The 17767-nt window shown below is 41.4% G+C and overlaps 1 protein-coding gene across 1 annotated transcript in view; it reads right to left on the reverse strand.

The window, feature by feature from the left end:
• The window catches only part of PAPPA (pappalysin 1), a 2329021-nt gene that overhangs the window by 2162953 nt on the left and 148301 nt on the right, over positions 1–17767 (reverse strand). Inside the window, exon 2 of the mRNA XM_063432310.1 lies at positions 8544–9612. Within this exon, the coding sequence (XP_063288380.1) occupies positions 8544–9612 (1069 nt within the window). The remainder of the gene's footprint in view (positions 1–8543; positions 9613–17767) is intronic.

A 17767-nucleotide genomic window follows, 5' to 3' on the forward strand; every position in this document is an offset into this window, starting at 1 on the left:
ATGATAAATGCGTACGAACGTAAGTATAATGAAAATTATGCGTAATGGACTTACGGTTGTGGATGAACTGTCGACTGGCTTGCGTTCGCGTGGAATACTCACGAAAATGGCGGGCTGTGTACGAGTGTCGCGGTCGATTGACGTCAGAGGTCTGCGAAGCGGAAACAAAGGCTGGAACTTCCGGAATCGACGAAGACAGGTAAGCAGGGATTTGCTGGGTTTATATAGGCCTCAAATCCCTCCCACAACTTCAGGCATACGCCTTCTATATATCAGGGACTCCTAAACCTCTTCTTCTTTCTCCTCTAGATATAATGTTTAATCCTATCCTTGCTTTATTATGATTCCATGTTAAGTTGTTAAACAATTTTTGAAAATCCAATAAAATGCTTTTCTCTACTTTCAAAGGGATGTATCTAAATAAAATTAATTTTGGTAGAGCATAATATTTAATTACATTTATTTTACCTAACCAAGATAATATTATTTTTTCCACCCACTAAGTTTGTTTTTAAGGTCATTTAATAGTATAATATAATTTGAATCCATAATGATTTTTTTTTATACAAAATGTTTATCCCTAGATAGTTAAGTGTGATATCTAGCCATTACAATTTATATTTCTATTTTTTAAATTAGTTTTTTCTTCAAAACTTAAATTCCATGCTAATACTTTATTTAGACTACTCTATTTATTTACCATTTTTTTATTCTTTATTTATGTTGACAGAGATAACATGCATAGATCGAATACATTTCGTAACTCAAGCGAAACTTAACATACACAGTGTATACAGAGTGTAGTAACATACATATCGTATAGTCATGCAGTGGGTGGTAGCCTAAGATTCTTCACCATCACCCTCAAAGCTGGTGCGTTAGTTACCTTAACTCCCTCTGATACTGCGAGCTACACTTTGTCAACTTTAGTTTTGTGTTTTATAAGAAAAGAAAAAACAGAAATATTCGATAGCATATGAAACTTAGCTATCATACAGGTACATAAACATTGTAGGTATGAGCCCTCCAACTGCCGTAAGCCCTCTTACCTATTATTATGCTGCGCAATTGGTGTCTCTTTGTCCTAGAGTTAGGGAATCTGCAGGGCGTTTCTCACCCTCTGGTCTTTTAGTGGCCTAGTGGATCTCCCACTGCGGGTATTATTGCATGCTTTATATGCTGCCGGTAGCTGGTAGGGCCCTCTGAAGGAAGACTGCGACTTGCGCACATTTGGTCACACCTGGTCCTTATACCTAGGTATAGCCACGGGTCTAGAGGGGGGGCCCTGGTCATCACTTGGGCTAGTAAATCTCTAATTTGTTGCCAGAATAATTCTATCAGTGGGCATTTCCACCACATGTTGATGTATGTCCCTTTTATTCCGCACCCTCTCCAGCAGACGTCAGTAGGGGTCTTTTTCATTTGGTACAGCTTTACAGGAGTTGTGTACCAACGAAGCATTGTCTTAACTGCCTGCTCATTTATCATTACGCATATGGAGTTCTTGTGATTGGCTTCCCAAATCTCCTGCCACTCTATTCCCTCTATTGCTTCCCCAGGTCCCTCTCCCACTGTTCCGTGTAAACCAGATTTCCCCCTTCGTTAGTTTCAGAGCAGAGGTGAGCGTACAGTGCGTTATCAGACCCATAGGCATATGGTCCTGAAGGCATATTTGTTCGAAAAATGTCATGGGTTTTTGGACAGCCGTCCGGACCAATGGGAGTTTGACGAAATCTTTTATTTGTAGGTACCTGAAGAAGTCTGCAGGCGTGAGGTGGCCTCTTTGCTGTAGGGTGTCAAATGTTACTACCTCAGAATCCTGTACCAACTGATGTATGCGTTGCAGACCTATTCTTTCTAGGTTCCTAAAGTTTTGTGCTGTCATTCCCAGCGGGAATGCTCTATTGCGAAAAACGGCATCAGAGGGGACGGGGCTGACACCAGCCCATGTCGCTGTTGAGATCTATCCCAGATATGTATAGAGTTCAATATAGCTGGGCACGTAGCCCTAATGATTGGTCTATTATCTTTGGGTACCCAGATGAACAGCTGCGGAATGTCTGCCCCCACCATTAGTGATTCCAAGTCCACCCATTTCCTCTCTCCAGGTGGTGAGTGCCATAAGGCTATTTGCGACAATTGTGTCGCCAAGTAGTAGATGTATAGGTTAGGCAGCCCCAGGCCTCCTCTAGTCTTTGGTCTGTGTAGTATGTCTCAAAATTCTATGGCGTTTATTTTGCCACACAAAATTCGCTATCGCTTGCTGTAAGCATGCTAGGTGTGTCTTAGAGATATGTATGGGCAGAGATTGGAAATAGAATAATATCCTTGGTAAGATGTTCATCTTGACCATATGAATTCTCCCTATCCAAGAGATAGGCCTATCGTTCCAGGTCTCAAGTTCCCTGATCAGTTGTTTCATGAGTGGTGTATAGTTCTGTTGTAGGAGTTGGTTTTGGACTGCTGTCAGTTTAATGCCTAGATATTGAATCGACTGTCGTTCTACGCGTATGTGATGTGCTTTCTGAAGAGATTTTTCATGTCTGTACATTATCGTTTCGTGTGTAGATTTACTCTGTTATGCTCATTAGTATTATGTTTTGTTTTTTTGTTTGGGGTCCCTTTTTTATTTATTTTTTGTTTTGTTTTTTTTTCATTTATTTTTTTAATATTATTTTTGTATTTTTCTTTTTTTTAATTATTATTATTTTGTAACTTGTTTTTGTTTTTTTTTGTTTTTTGTCTTAAGTTCCCCTCCCCGGTGGTGTGTTAGTTTTTGCCTGTGTCAAAACCTATGAACATAAAACAAATCTGCTTAGCGTCCGAAGAAGCGGTAAGTCTCTATGCGTGTCAGTGAGGTTGAAGGTGGTCCCACACCAAGCTCCCTCCTGAACCGGATGGTAAGGGCCCTTAATAGCCAGAATCATTTGGCCAATATCCCTCACAACATCCGTCCAACTGTGAAGTGCCAATATGAGTCCCACAACCATTAACAAGCCAGACATATGGGAAATCAGGCCCATGCGCCAATAGTGGACCACCCGTGACTCCCTCCCAAACAAAACCTGAAATCCCCCCCAACCTCAGCGCTTCACCTAGGGTGTCCCATGATAACAGTTACTTTACCTGGCTCCGAAGTCAGTGCCGACGTGCTCCCACCTCCTGCCACTCGGTCGGGAGAGTCTCCAGCTCATGAGTAGATGGCCTTGTCTACGGCAAGCTACCTCGAGCAGACACTCCCAGGGCATCCAAGAAGCTCCGTGGATCCCATTGGGCGTTAGGATGTGACTTTTTTCCTCCCCGGAATGCCATCAGCTGAAACGGGAACCCCCAGGCGTACTGTATGTTCGCACCTCGTAGTGCCTCTGTGATAGGCCTCCACTCCCATCGTCTCTGAAGTGTGCTAGGGGCCAGGTCCTGGTATACTTGGAGCTCCGTTCCCTCATGCACTTGCGCATCAGGGCTTCTTTGGTCTGATAATACAAGAAGCGGACGATGGCGTCCCTGGGGGAATTGGCATCATTTCTTCTTGCGCGGAGGGCCCTGTGTGCCCTTTCCATGTGCCATCTTTCCTCGGAGAGGTCTGGCAGTAGAGGCTTGAAGATGGCCATAAGCATGGAAGGGAGCGTATCCTCCCTCTCCCCCTACGGCAGGTAAGCAGACGTTGTTTCTCCGCAACCTGTTGGCCATGTCTTCAATGGCGAGTTCGGCCTCCGTCATGCGGGCCGCCAGCCCATTTATATGGGTTATTGCCGCGTTATGGGCCCTGGTTGTGGCCTCCAGCCACTCCTCAAGGCGGGCAGTGCACGTTCCCAAGGCGGCAATTTCATTCAGGAGAACCGCTGTTGAATTGTCGATTTCTCCCGCCAGGTATGCCTGCAGTTCTGCTAGCCGCACCAAGATTTGTGCCGCCTCGTCCTTTTTAGGCTCTCCTCCCTGCACCTCATGTGGCAAGGGTGGTTGGGATGTGGGGCTCCATCCGGCGCCATCTTGGGAATCCGCAGACCCGGTCTTATGGGCTGTCATCATGTCCAGGGCCGTTGTTCCCCCCTTGGCCCCCCTCTTGGGTTGCTTTTTGGGGTACCTCTTGTCCATGCTAGGTGTTTTATATAAAATTCAGGGCTAATGTAAGCTAATTTTAGCGCGTTGGGGCCGGAGCTCTACTCAGCCGCGTCCAGCTCATTCCCTGGTCAGGCCACGGCCCCCCTTATTTACCATTTTTGAATGTTTTTTTTTGTTTTTGTTTTTTTATTATACTGTCATTTAGGAGCCACATCTAAAAATGCAAAACCTGCATTTCCTATAAAAACCCTTACCTGTGAGGTTAGACTCTTCTAAAAAGCCACTTGGGTAATAAAATGTGTTGTGGATATTTCATATTATTTTATATCAATAAAGGTAATTTGGCTATTTTCTATTGTGAGTGTGTCATTTTAATTTTTATTTGTTACTATTTTATATTTTTACCTTCTACCTGGCATCCGATTTTACTGTTCCAGCGAGGACTACTCCTAAAGAATCCTAGGTGGGGATTATACCACTGTGAGCACTATTGTTGTCTCTTTTATACTTTTTATTGTCTTCACACTGACAAAACACCTGTCTATCAACCTCTCCTCATGTATTTTATTAGTGGGGATTGCACTATTCATTCTAGAGCTGGGTTTAAGACTTTATATTGGACATCTTATTGTTATTATTCTACTTTGATCTGTTTTATTATATATTTTGTTTATTTATGCTAGTGTTTTTTACTATTTTGGCGCTACCTCCATTCCCCTTGTTTGTAGTATTCTAATTGTTTGTAGGAAGCGCTACTATCTGAGGTGTGCTGCCTATTTCTTTCAATATTTTCTCTATTTGATTTGGTTCGGGGGCCTTAATCAGAATATGGGGGGAACCTGTTGTCCTTCCCCATGCCCCCCACCCATCGCTGGGGGGGGAGGCAGGGGTTAGGACAATAGGTTCCCCCCTTTAAAGTAATTTATGGCCCTCCCCCTAAATCTCTGATTGGTTGCTTTCAATCAAGTCCCGAATTTCGGAATGCTGAACGGAAGTCCCGAAGTGTCGAAGTGCCAAAGTCCCGAAGTGCCAAAGTCCCGAAGTCCCAAATTTTGGAATGCCGAACCAAACCAAATATTTTGCCCATGCAAATCCCTATTTGTTTCCTTTCTCTTCCTTGGGTTAACCTGCTTCCTTGAGCTGAGGTTGCTCGCATTAACGCTGCTCACAAATCGTCTAGGTTCACCCCTTTGTACATAGTCTATGGCCGGCATGCTGTTCTTCTGACTGCATTCTCCTCACAGGGAATGCCAGTTCTGGATGAACATATGGCTGGTTTGCGTAGTACTTGGGAGCAGATTGAACAATTATTGGCTAAGGCTGCTCAGAGACAGAAGATACAGGTGGATAGGCATTGTTGTGAAGCTCCTTCCTATGTAGTGGGGATAGGGTTCTGCTTTCTATCCGAAACATCCGTCTCTGTGTGCCCTCCATGAAGTTCACTCCTCATTTCATTGGCCCTTTCCACATCCTGCACAAGGTGAACCCTGTATTGTATGTTCTGGACTTGTCTTGTTCTTTGCATATACCTGATGTCTTCCATACCTCCCTGTTGAAACCTCTGGTTTGTAATCGGTTTATTGGACTTCACGCTCCTTCACCTCCTGTATCTGTTGAAGATGCTGAAGAGTATGAGTTTGCTGATATCCTCGACTCTAGGTTCCTTAGGGGTTGTCTCCAGTATCTGGTCCATTTGAAGACGTATAGCCCTGAAGACCGTTCCTGGGTCCCTTGGACGGATATGCATGCTCTTTAGTTGGTCCGTTTCTTTCATCACTGTCACCCGGGCAAGCCTAGTTCTTCACCCCCGGTGAGCCGATCTGCAGCTCCTGAAATAAATGATTCCCATGATGTCACGTACCTGAAAGGGATCACGTCATTGCTGTTTGGGGTTGCAGAGATTACGTGGACCAATGGGAAATCTTCTGAACCTATTTAGGGCCTGTTCTATCTTTTACTAATTGTCCTATCGTGGAGTCTGTTAGATTCTTGTTTAGCGATCCTAGAGATTCCCTTGTGATTTCCTGTATTTGTATTTCACTTGTGATTTCTAGTATCCTGACCTCGGTTTTGTATTAGACTCATGATTTCTGGTATTCTGACCTCGGCTTCATATTTGACTCATGGTTTCTGGTATCCTGACCGCGGCTTCATATTTGACTCATGATTTCTGGTATCCTGACCCAACTTTGTCTTGACTCTGTTTCTTGTTATATTTATACGTTACGTCCGGCCAGTCTAAGGCTTGGTAATGCGTCTTTCGGATCCATCTTTTGTGGGTTTCCTCTTTCCTGCGTGTTGGTGTACAACTCCCGTGGCACAACCGTTGTGGTTGAGATAAGTATGATATGTAAATGCTAAAAGTTTCTTGTCAGCTTCAAAATGTTTGGGACATAAGCGCAAACTAAAAAAAAAAAAAGCAGCATGTTTTTACCTATTCTCAGCGTGGTCTCATATATCTTCTATCCTTGGCTTAAAATGTTGAGTTGCGCTATTGGGAAAATGTATTAATTTGAAAAGGACATCCCTGGATAGCAAACCTAGTTATCTATAGATGTTTTATAAATGACTGCTTTTTTTTTTATGGGTAGGGGAGTAACAAGATATTTTAGATTTTTCCTCCTATATTAACTAAAATTATTTTAATCTTTATTTTACACACAAGTGAAGTTCTATTGATATAGATTTTTTGGATCTGTTTATTTATGTGGATGGCAATCTTTTAAAATCTAAGACTTTTTTTTAAAAGCATAGATCTCCACAGTTTTATTTTGAATTCAAGTTACTATCCTCCATGGTTAAGAAATGTCCCTTATGGGCAATTCCTAAGGATCAAGAAAAAATGTACTGATCCAACGATATGTAGGAAACAACTAGAAAATGTTACATATCAATTTGTAGATAAAGTTATGATGATGATGATCTTTTAAATGAGTCCTTAGATAGAGTTACACTTATTGATAGAAAGGAGTTTCTTTCTCCTGAGAGATACAGGTGACCGATTCTACTAAGGCTTTTTCGTACCCTATAGTTTTTAACTGCAGTGCTTAGTCTCAATTTTAAAAGGATAGTATTAAAAATCACTGGCATTTACGGTTTCCAGATCCGATTTTAGCCCCAATCCTGCCTCCTAGACCTCAGATAACTTTTAGAGGGGCGCCCACTGTAAAAAATAAATTATTAAAGAGTTGTACAATTATTAATACTCATAGACACTTTTTGAATATACAAAAAGGCTTTTTCAAGTGTGGTACATATAAGATTTGTAAAACAGTGTAAGTGTTAGGGCTTTGCCCCTTTAAGAATTTGAATAATGTTAAATGCAGGATGAGGAATGTATATGCCCTATATTGCGCTGTTTATCTTGACAAAGCACGGTTTAGTGGGCGAAACGCGTTGATTAAGCTAGGTGGCTTTTCGAGTTTTAAAAGCTCTAGGCATCAGTGGCAAATCAGCAGGTCCTGACTTTGGGGTTCTTCAGATGCGTTAGTGACTGACTCTGGCTCCGGTGCACAGAGCTGTCTGCAGAGCCAAGCAGCACCTAATTACTGAACTGTACATTTTGCTTTTATGTGGTCCTTGGACATGAGTACCACAACTTTAAAGTGTAAGAGTTCCTATAAGGGAGAGGGTGGTTGCATCCAATAAAAGTTACAGTGCTGAACTATGTTTCTTTTCTGTATCTTTTCATAGATGTATCGAACGTTGTTGCATTGGATATTGGAAAATATTGGATACCCTGCCATTTATCCTTTTTAGTTTTTTACATTATCTATTAGTAATTTTACTAAATAGAACTGAAAGAGAGGATGTTGGCATATATTACATTTTGATTATTATTTATTGATTGCACTCCTATTTAATTCTAATTAGGGGTGTATCCACAAAGCGCTGTCACCTGATTGTTTATTAACATTTTGAGTGTTTAGTAATTTGGTTATATATCTCAGAACAAAGTAAAATCCAATTCACCAATTGTACAAAGAATTATTGTCCAGTCTGCCCGCAGTGCTTTAAAATTCCCACTGCAACATCATGAATAATTAATAAAAAAAAAAAAACTATGACACAACCATGTTGAAAGCTTGCTGCTATTTTCACCATGTTTGAATTAGCAACTACCTTATTCCAGTATTAAATCCAATTACACATATTTTCCCAAACCTTTTCATTAATTTGTACAACAGCCTGTACAGTACTATATCAAATGCTCTAATAAAATTTAAATGGTCAGTTTTGACAAACAAAAATTGGAAGAAAAAGAAAAACAAAAACATGTAACTTTTTTTAAAACAAGTCATGTGATTTTGTATTGCTTTTTTGACTTTCATCTATTTACAAATTTGATGTAAATGTTATGTTCTTTAATCTTTTACATTTAAGGTATGAAATCTATGCAGTGCTTTGTGAATCTCTTCACTCATATTAACTATCCAAATCTTATTTTCCAAATATTAATTGTAAACATTAAATGCTCCTACCTGTGAGGAGATTGTGGATCAAAACATGTCTGGGTGACATCAGTGACATTGGGGTTACAACAGTCCCCACCATCAAAAAGGAATGATTCGTTATTGCAATCCATATCACACACACCATTTTGCTTCTTCTTTGATAACACATGAGAACCAGGATGACGACAATCACCACCATCAAAACCTGTGAGAACATGGTTGCACTCAGGGTCACAGTTTACATCACCAATTTTGCTGATATCACAATTTGTAAGAATAAGTCTGTGACGTAGGAAGGAGTCATTTCTCTCTAAAACATTGAGTTCCCATGTTATGTTGTACTGACTAAACGCCTCATTTAATTTTTGATGCTGGAGCTCAATCTGGTCTTTTGAAACAGTTGGATTCTGATGGTTGTTATCAAATACATTGACCACTCTGTAGCGCACAACTTTAGGTTGGCGAAAGCTCTCAATTTTGTTATAGGTAGAAATCACCTCTAAATTATCACAGAGAGTTTCCCCACACTGAGGATACGCTAAGTTTGTGTCAAGCAATGAAGTATGGTGATAAATGGTTTCTGTATGTGGGTATGTGCCATTTTTCATAGGATACCAAGAGTTTTTTACATTCTCAAATTTCTCCTGAAGAACAAGCTGAGGTAGAGAGCTAATCAGTTCATGTGATGCTTGTCCCATATCACCCATTATTTCCTTCTGTGTTCGTGCAATCTTCCAGAGGTTAAACTGTTCCAAATATCCACGGAAATTATGATTATAAGCATTTCCACCAATCATAAGAACTTTGCATTTTCTTGTTAGAGGGCTGAAGATGTCACCAACTTGCTCACTACTTGTTGCCACTTGTGCACCATTAACATAAAGTTTGATCATATTACCACTGTAAGTGACAGCTAGATGTACCCACGTGTTTGGGAGGTAGCTACGATGAGCAGATATAGAAGTGACCTTCCGAGCCCGATCAGTCTTCAAGGCGAAGAAATATCGTGGGTCTCTGGTACCCTGATCACTCATGGCCTCAATTCCAAGAACCCATCCACGATCATTAGAGGTGTAAGAACATTTGTCATAAAGTCCTAAATGCCCCCAAAAAGAGAAAGTTGTGAATAAATAGGGCTCAACATATTACAAATGCATATTGTTTTTACACAAATCATTACCAAGCTCAAAGTAGTTATACAGTTGCTATAAATAAATTATAAACAAAATTTAAAGTACATTAATGAGCCATTCAATATTATCTGTACTTAAAACAAAGGCGCATTCTAACAACTACAGCCCACTGTAATGTTTATGATGTTATCAGGCTGTTGGCACTGTGTGCTATTTCTGTGTCAAACCATTTTCATGTAGCTTGACAGAAAGCAAGGTTCCCCTAGGTGCCTGCAACTTGACCGCACACTTGCATACACTTCTAAATGATGTGATTGTTCAGTCAAACATGGATGGCATCGATTGCCTTAGTATTTAAACTTCGATGCCATTGTACAGCGCTTCGGAATTTGATGACACTATATAAATAATAAAATAATAATAAATGGTTAAGCATGGGAAAAATGTACACTGCTAATGCAGCAGCGTATTTTCAGCATTAGCAATACGGCAAGGAAAGGACCCAGTTGACAAACAACTAGAGAACTCTTGGTTTTTGTCAAGCTCTTTTAAAACCGTTTAATGAAGAACCAGGGCACATAGTCAGTAGAATGCTAGCTCCATAAATACTAAAATGGGATGTGCTGCTTAGAGTGCCCCTTTAGTAGACAAATAACATAGAACACTAGTTTTTTTATGTCACATTAACCCCTTAAGAATGGAGGGCGTACTATTACGTCCTATTTTAAGCGGCTCTAAACGCCGCCGGGCGTAATAGTACGCCCTCCGTTTTTTTTTAACTTACCCGGTCGCTGGCGATCCCACGCCAGCGATCATGGTTGGGGGGACTCCAAGGGAGCCCCCGCAGCACGTCCGTCCTCCTGGGGGCCCCCTGGCCATGTGAGAGTGAGGTCCTTGCGAGGACCTCACAATCACATGGCCGGGTTAGCTGGCTGAGGCATTGCCAGCAGGGGGACTAACTGTAATGACAGTTAGTCCCCCTGCTGGCTGAATTCAAATAAAATTTAATTAAATCAGTGTAAAAAAAATAAAATTATATACTTAGATCATATATATTGTATATATATATATATGATCTAAGTATATATATACACACACACACACACATACACTGTCTAGGTGTATTTTACTATTAATATATATATATATATATATATATATATATATATATATATATATATATATAATTATATATACATATATATTAATATCAAAGTACACGTAGACTGATGCTGATTATATATATATATATACAAAACAAGATTGCTCCTGCACTCACGCTTAAATGTCCCTTAGGGGCCGGGTGCCAACCAAAAAGTAGCTTCAATATCCAAGGAATTCAAAGAGATGGTTGCACTCACGTAATTAAAAGTCCAAAGTTTAATGACAAATTGTTAAAATATCCAAGATCAACGTTTCAGTCCATGCAGACTTTCAAAAAAATATGTAAATACGTTAAAAAAATTAAATTAAAAAAAATAATGAAAAATAAATAATAAAAAAGATATAGATGTGTGTTATTTCGTTCTAGCTGTATTGTGATATTAATATATATATATATATATATATATATATATCAAAATACACGTAGAACGAAATAATATATATATATATATATATCTATATCTATATACATAAATATATATGTATATATCACTATATATAAATATTTAAAATAAATTATATATACATACGTATATATATATATATATATATACATATACAAATTCTACACATATTTTTATGTAATATTTTTACATAATTAGGTATCTTAATTAATTACAATTAGCGGGACCTGCCTGACAACCCATGCCTAAAGTAAAGGGAATTTAATTTGCTAGCACTATATTTAACCCTATAACTTTCCAAGACACCATAAAACCTGTACATGGGGGGTACTGTTCTACTCGGGAGACTCGCTGAACACAAATATTAGTGTTTCTAAACAGTAAAATGTATTACAACGATGATATCGCCAGTAAAAATGAAGTTTTTTTTGCATTTTTCACGCACAAACAGCACTTACACGGACGATATTATTGCTGCGATACTATTTACTGTTTTGAAACTCAAATATTTGTGTTCAGCGAAGTCTCACGAGTACAACAGTACCCCTCATGTACAGGTTTTATGGTGTTTTCAAAAGTTACAGCGTCAATTATAAGGCTTGTGTTTCATTTCTTTCACATTAAAATTCGCCAGATTGGTTACGTTGCCTTTGAGACCCTATGGTAGCCCAAGAATGAAAATTACCCCTATGATGGCATACCATTTGCAATAGTAGACAACCCAAGGTATTGCAAACGGGGTATGTCCAGTATTTTTTAGTAGCCACTTAGTCACAAACACTGGCCAAAATTGGCGTTTTTTGCATTTTTCACACACAAACAAATACTAACGCTAACTTTGGCCAGTGTTTGTGACCAAATGGGTACTAAAAAAGACTGGACATTCCCCATTTGCAATACCTTGGGTTGTCTACTATTGCAAATGGTATGCCATTATGGGTGTAAATTTTATTCCTGAGCTACTATACAGTCCCAAAGGCAACGTAACCAATCTGGCGAATTTAAATTTCAAATGTAACATGCTATATTTACCCTTTAACTTCCCAAAACACAATAAAACCATTAACATAGTGTCATGATTCAGGGAACCCAACACGCTAACACACACACACACACACACACACACAGAAAAGGTGCAGTACTGGACCTTAGAGAGGCCGGGCTAAGCACACAGAGAATAGTCAGGAGACAAGCCGAGTAAGGGGAACCAGAAGACAGAATAACGAGAAACAAGCCGAGGTCAAAGGGTAGGAGAAAGTCACAAAGTCAGATTAACAAGCCAGAGAGTATGTAACCAGAAACACAAGTACAGTAGCAATACTAGCAAGCAAAGACCACAACAGGGCAGGGAGGAACAGGAAAGGTAAGTATTTAAACCATAAGGTTAATTCTGATTGGATAATTTCCAATCAGAATTAACAATCACAAGTGGGAGATATATAAACCTCCCACTGTGATTGAGGCACTGTGCCTTTAACGCCGGGTCAGGTGACTGACCCCGGCGTGTCATATATTGGGCGGTCTCCCAGCGTGCAGCATCATGCTGTCAGGATCGGGACAGGGATCCAACACGCAGAGTACAAACAGGTGGTAGGTACGTATACCGGACCTTAGAATGGCCGGACTTAACGTAAGGAGTAAGTAGAGAATGGTCTAGAAACAAGCCGAGGTCGAGGGAACGAGAGGACAGGTAAGCGAGAGACAAGCCGAGTCAAAGGGTAACAGAGATAAACAGGGTAGTACAAACAAGCCGGGTCAGAACCAAAGAGACAACTAGAATACAAGAGCACTGAGTGACTAGACAGGCTAGAACCACGACAGGGCAATGAGCAGATGCCGAAAGCCTTACTTTATACCTTGATTCTAGAGGGTAATCACGCCCCCGACGAGTCCTGATTAGTGCTCGGGACTTGACTGACAGGTCGACCCGGGTTGGCGTCATGACGTCGACTACTGAGCGTCGCGTCATTTAAGGAAGTGGATCCCTCGCGGTCGGCTTGTAAACGGCCGAGAGAACCGCGAGGAACGGAAGAAACAACCCCTCTGGGAGGATAAACGTCTAAGTCTCTCACCTCCTCTGAGGTAGAGACTACAGGTACCCTGACAGTACCCCCCCTCTCAGAAACGCCCACCGGGCGGAAGGAACCGGGACGAGATGGAAAACGGGAGTGAAAAGCCCTGCGGAGGCGAGGAGCATGTACATCCTCCTGAGGTACCCAAGTCCTCTCCTCAGGACCATATCCCTTCCAGTCAATAAGATATTGTAACTTCCCCCAGGAGATTCGAGAATCGATGATGGAGTTGATTTCATACTCCTCCTGACCCTCAACCTGAACAGAGCGAGGAGAGGATATAGTGGAGGAAAATCTGTTACAGACTAGCGGTTTCAGTAAAGAAACATGAAAGGAGTTAGGAATGCGTAAGGCAGCTGGAAGAGCTAGGCGATACGCAACTGGGTTAATTCGAGTCAGAACCCTGTAAGGGCCAATGTAACGAGGAGCGAATTTCATAGAAGGAACCTTCAAACGAATGTTTCTAGTACTCAACCATACCCTATCACCTGGAACAAAAACCGGAGCCGCCCTTCTGTGCTTATCAGCGTGTTTCTTGAACAACATGGAATTATGTAGGAGAATTTGTTGAGTCTGATCCCACAACTTCCTCAAATTGGCAACATGAAAATCAACCGACGGTACCCCTTGGGAAGGAGAAACCGAGGGAAGAATGGAAGGATGAAAGCCATAATTCATGAAGAAGGGACTGGAACGAGTAGAATCACAAACGAGATTATTGTGTGCAAACTCCGCCCAAGGAATCAAACCGACCCAATCGTCCTGGTGTTCAGAAACAAAACAACGCAAATATTGTTCAATCTTTTGATTGGTATGTTCAGTAGCTCCGTTAGACTGAGGGTAATAGGCAGAAGAAAAATTCAATTTGATGCCTAGTTGAGAACAGAAGGATCTCCAAAAACGTGAAACAAATTGGGAACCTCTATCGGAAACAATTTCGGAAGGTATCCCATGTAAGCGAAAAATCTCTCTCGCGAATATCTCCGCCAATTCAGGAGAAGTCGGGAGTTTAGTTAAGGGCACGAAATGAGCCATCTTAGTAAACCTATCAACCACCGTGAGGATCACAGTCTGTTTTTTAGAAGAAGGCAAATCTACAATGAAGTCCACAGCCAAACAGGACCATGGTCTCTCTGGAATGTTCAAGGGATGTAACAACCCACATGGAAGCGTATGAGGTTGCTTAGTCTTCATACAGACCTCACATGCTCCGATGAAATCCCTAATATCCTTCCGTAAAGAAGGCCACCAGAAATCTTTAGAGATCAAGGAACATGTCTTGCGAATACCCGGATGCCCAGCTGCCTTACTGTTGTGAAAACACTGTAAGAGTTCCAGTTGGAGTTCAGGAGGAACGAAATGCCTTGCCCCAGGAGTCTGTCTAGTCGCCAGATGCTGCAACTTCATGATCTGACCAAGCAACGGAGAGTGAATCTTAAGACTCGTGTTGGCGATAATATTGCACCTGGGTACTATAGAAGACAAAACCGGCTCAGATATCGCAGAAGGTTCATATTGTCGAGACAAAGCATCGGCTTTAGAATTCTTAGAACCAGGTCTATAAGTGAGCACGTAATTGAAATGCGTGAGGAATAAAGACCAACGAGCTTGCCTGGAGGACAAGCGCTTGGCCTCCCCAATATAGGACAGGTTCTTGTGGTCTGTCAAAATAGTAACAGGATGTAAGGTGCCCTCCAATAAATGTCTCCACTCCTTTAAAGCCATGATAACTGCTAGTAGTTCCCTGTCACCAATGTCATATCTGCTCTCAGGGCCTGATAGTTTCTTGGAAAAAAAACACATGGATGTAAGGGCTTATCCACACCTAACCTTTGGGACAGGATAGCACCTATACCTGTCTCTGAGGCGTCTACCTCGAGTAGGAAAGGCAGAGTCGTATCAGGGTGAACTAAAATTGGTGCAGAAGCAAACAGTTCCTTGAGTGTTTTGAAGGCAAGAAGGGCTTCAGTAGACCAGTTCTTAGTGTCAGCCCCCTGTCTGGTCATATTGGTAATAGGAGCTATAATTGAAGAGTAACCCTTAATGAAGCGCCTATAATAGTTGGAGAATCCAATAAACCTCTGAATGGCCTTGAGGCCCCTGGGTAAAGGCCAATCCAAAATGGACTGGAGCTTATCCGGGTCCATCTTAAACCCCTCCCCAGAAATCACATAACCAAGAAAGTTTATCTGGGATTGGTCAAAGCTGCATTTCTCCAATTTGCAGTACAGGCCATGTTGAAGAAGCTTGCGCAATACCCTTCTGACTTGTCTGTGGTGAGTCTCAATCTCTCTAGAGTGTATAAGTATATCATCCAGATATACAATAACGCAGTCATGTTGAAATTCCCTAAGAACTTCATTGATCAGGTCCTGAAATACTGCCGGTGCATTACAGAGGCCAAAAGGCATTACTGTGTATTCATAGTGCCCATAACGGGTATTGAACGCCATCATCCACTCGTGTCCCTGCTGAATTCTCACCAAGTTATACGCCCCTCTGAGATCTAACTTGGTGAAAATCTTGGAGCCTTTTAGACGGTCAAAGAGCTCGGTAATCAAAGGAATTGGGTAGGCATTTCTAATGGTTATTTTGTTCAAACCTCGATAATCAATGCAAGGTCTTAGTGTACCATCCTTCTTTTTAACAAAAAAAAACCCAGCCCCGGCAGGAGAGGAGGATCTCCTAATGAATCCTTTTTCAAGGTTCTCACGAATATACTCCTCTAAGACTAAGTTCTCTTTAGTGGACAAAGGATATACATTACCCCTGGGGGGCATAGTACCAGGTAGTAGATTAATCTTACAATCAAAAGACCTGTGTGGAGGTAAAGTATCAGCATTCTTTTTGTCAAATACTGCCTTTAAATCCAGGTACAGGGGCGGTATTTGTACCTCTGTAGAGTAGGTAGAATTAATCAGTGTGTTAACTGCGCAAAGCGGTGACACTGTCCGTAAGCACCTGTCCTGACAACCCTGACCCCATGAGATTATCTCCCCTAATTCCCAATCAATAATAGGGTTATGTTTTTTAAACCAAGGGTACCCCAGGACTATGGGAACAGAAGGAGAAGAAATAAGCAATAAAGATATGTCTTCCTCGTGTAAGATACCAACAGTTAATTTAACGGGTATGGTTTCACGGAAAATAACAGGCTCAACTAAAGGTCTACCATCTATGGCCTCAACGGCCAAGGGTGTCTCCCTTAACTGGGATGGGATAGCGTGTTTGGTAACAAAAACTTGGTCGATAAAGCTCTCAGCAGCTCCGGAATCTATCAATGCCATAGTTTCTAGTACTCCCTTCTCCCAAGTTAAAGAAACGGGTAGCAGAAGCCTGTGATCTTTATAATTAAGATTAGAGGACAAAATAGAAACACCCAAGGCCTGTCCTCTAGAGAAACTTAGGTGCGAGCGTTTCCCGAGCGATTAGGACAATTTAGGCGTAAATGACCTCTGACTCCACAGTACATACACAACCCCTCCCTTCTCCTGTACTGTCTCTCCTCTTCTGAGAGGCGAGTATTGCCTATCTGCATAGGTTCTGGAAAAAGTGAGGTTGTGGATTCAGAACTTTGAAATGAAGGAGCTAGTTTAAAGGAAGGTCTACGGTTTCTCTCTCGAGTGTTCTGCCTCTCTCTTAAACGTTCGTCAATGCGAGAAATAAAAGAAATTAAATCCTCCAAATTTTCAGGAAGCTCTCTAGTAGCAACCTCGTCAAGGATTATGTCTGATAACCCGTTTAAAAATACATCTATATAAGCCTGTTCATTCCACTTAACCTCTGCCGCCAAGGACCTGAACTCTAGTGCATAATCCACAAGTGTTCGGTTTTCTTGTCTAAGGCGCAACAGTAATCTAGCTGCATTTACCTTTCTACCTGGAGGGTCAAAAGTTCTTCTGAAAGCAGCTACAAAGGCATTATAATTATATACTAACGGATTATCATTTTCCCACAATGGATTGGCCCATCTCAAAGCTTTCTCAACAAGTAATGTGATAATAAATCCAACCTTCGCCCTATCTGTAGGATAGGAGCGGGGTTGTAATTCGAAATGGATACCTATTTGGTTTAAGAAACCACGACACTTCTCTGGAGAACCACCATAACGGACAGGTGGAGTGATATGGGAAGAAGCACCTACAGTGGCTACCTCTAGACCTGAACTCACAGGAGAGATAGAAGTATTACGCATCTCCTCTGGTTGATTACCAGAACGAGATAGTAACGCCTGTAGTGCTAGAGCCATCTGGTCCATTCTGTGATCCATGGCGTCGAACCTAGAGTCAGAAGGACCAACCTGAGTGTTTGTACCTGCAGGATCCATTGGCCCTGTCGTAATGTCAGGATCGGGACAGGGATCCAACACGCAGAGTACAAACAGGTGGTAGGTACGTATACCGGACCTTAGAATGGCCGGACTTAACGTAAGGAGTAAGTAGAGAATGGTCTAGGAACAAGCCGAGGTCGAGGGAACG

Source organism: Pelobates fuscus, chromosome 9, assembly GCF_036172605.1.
Source record: "Pelobates fuscus isolate aPelFus1 chromosome 9, aPelFus1.pri, whole genome shotgun sequence".
NCBI lineage: Eukaryota > Metazoa > Chordata > Amphibia > Anura > Pelobatidae > Pelobates > Pelobates fuscus.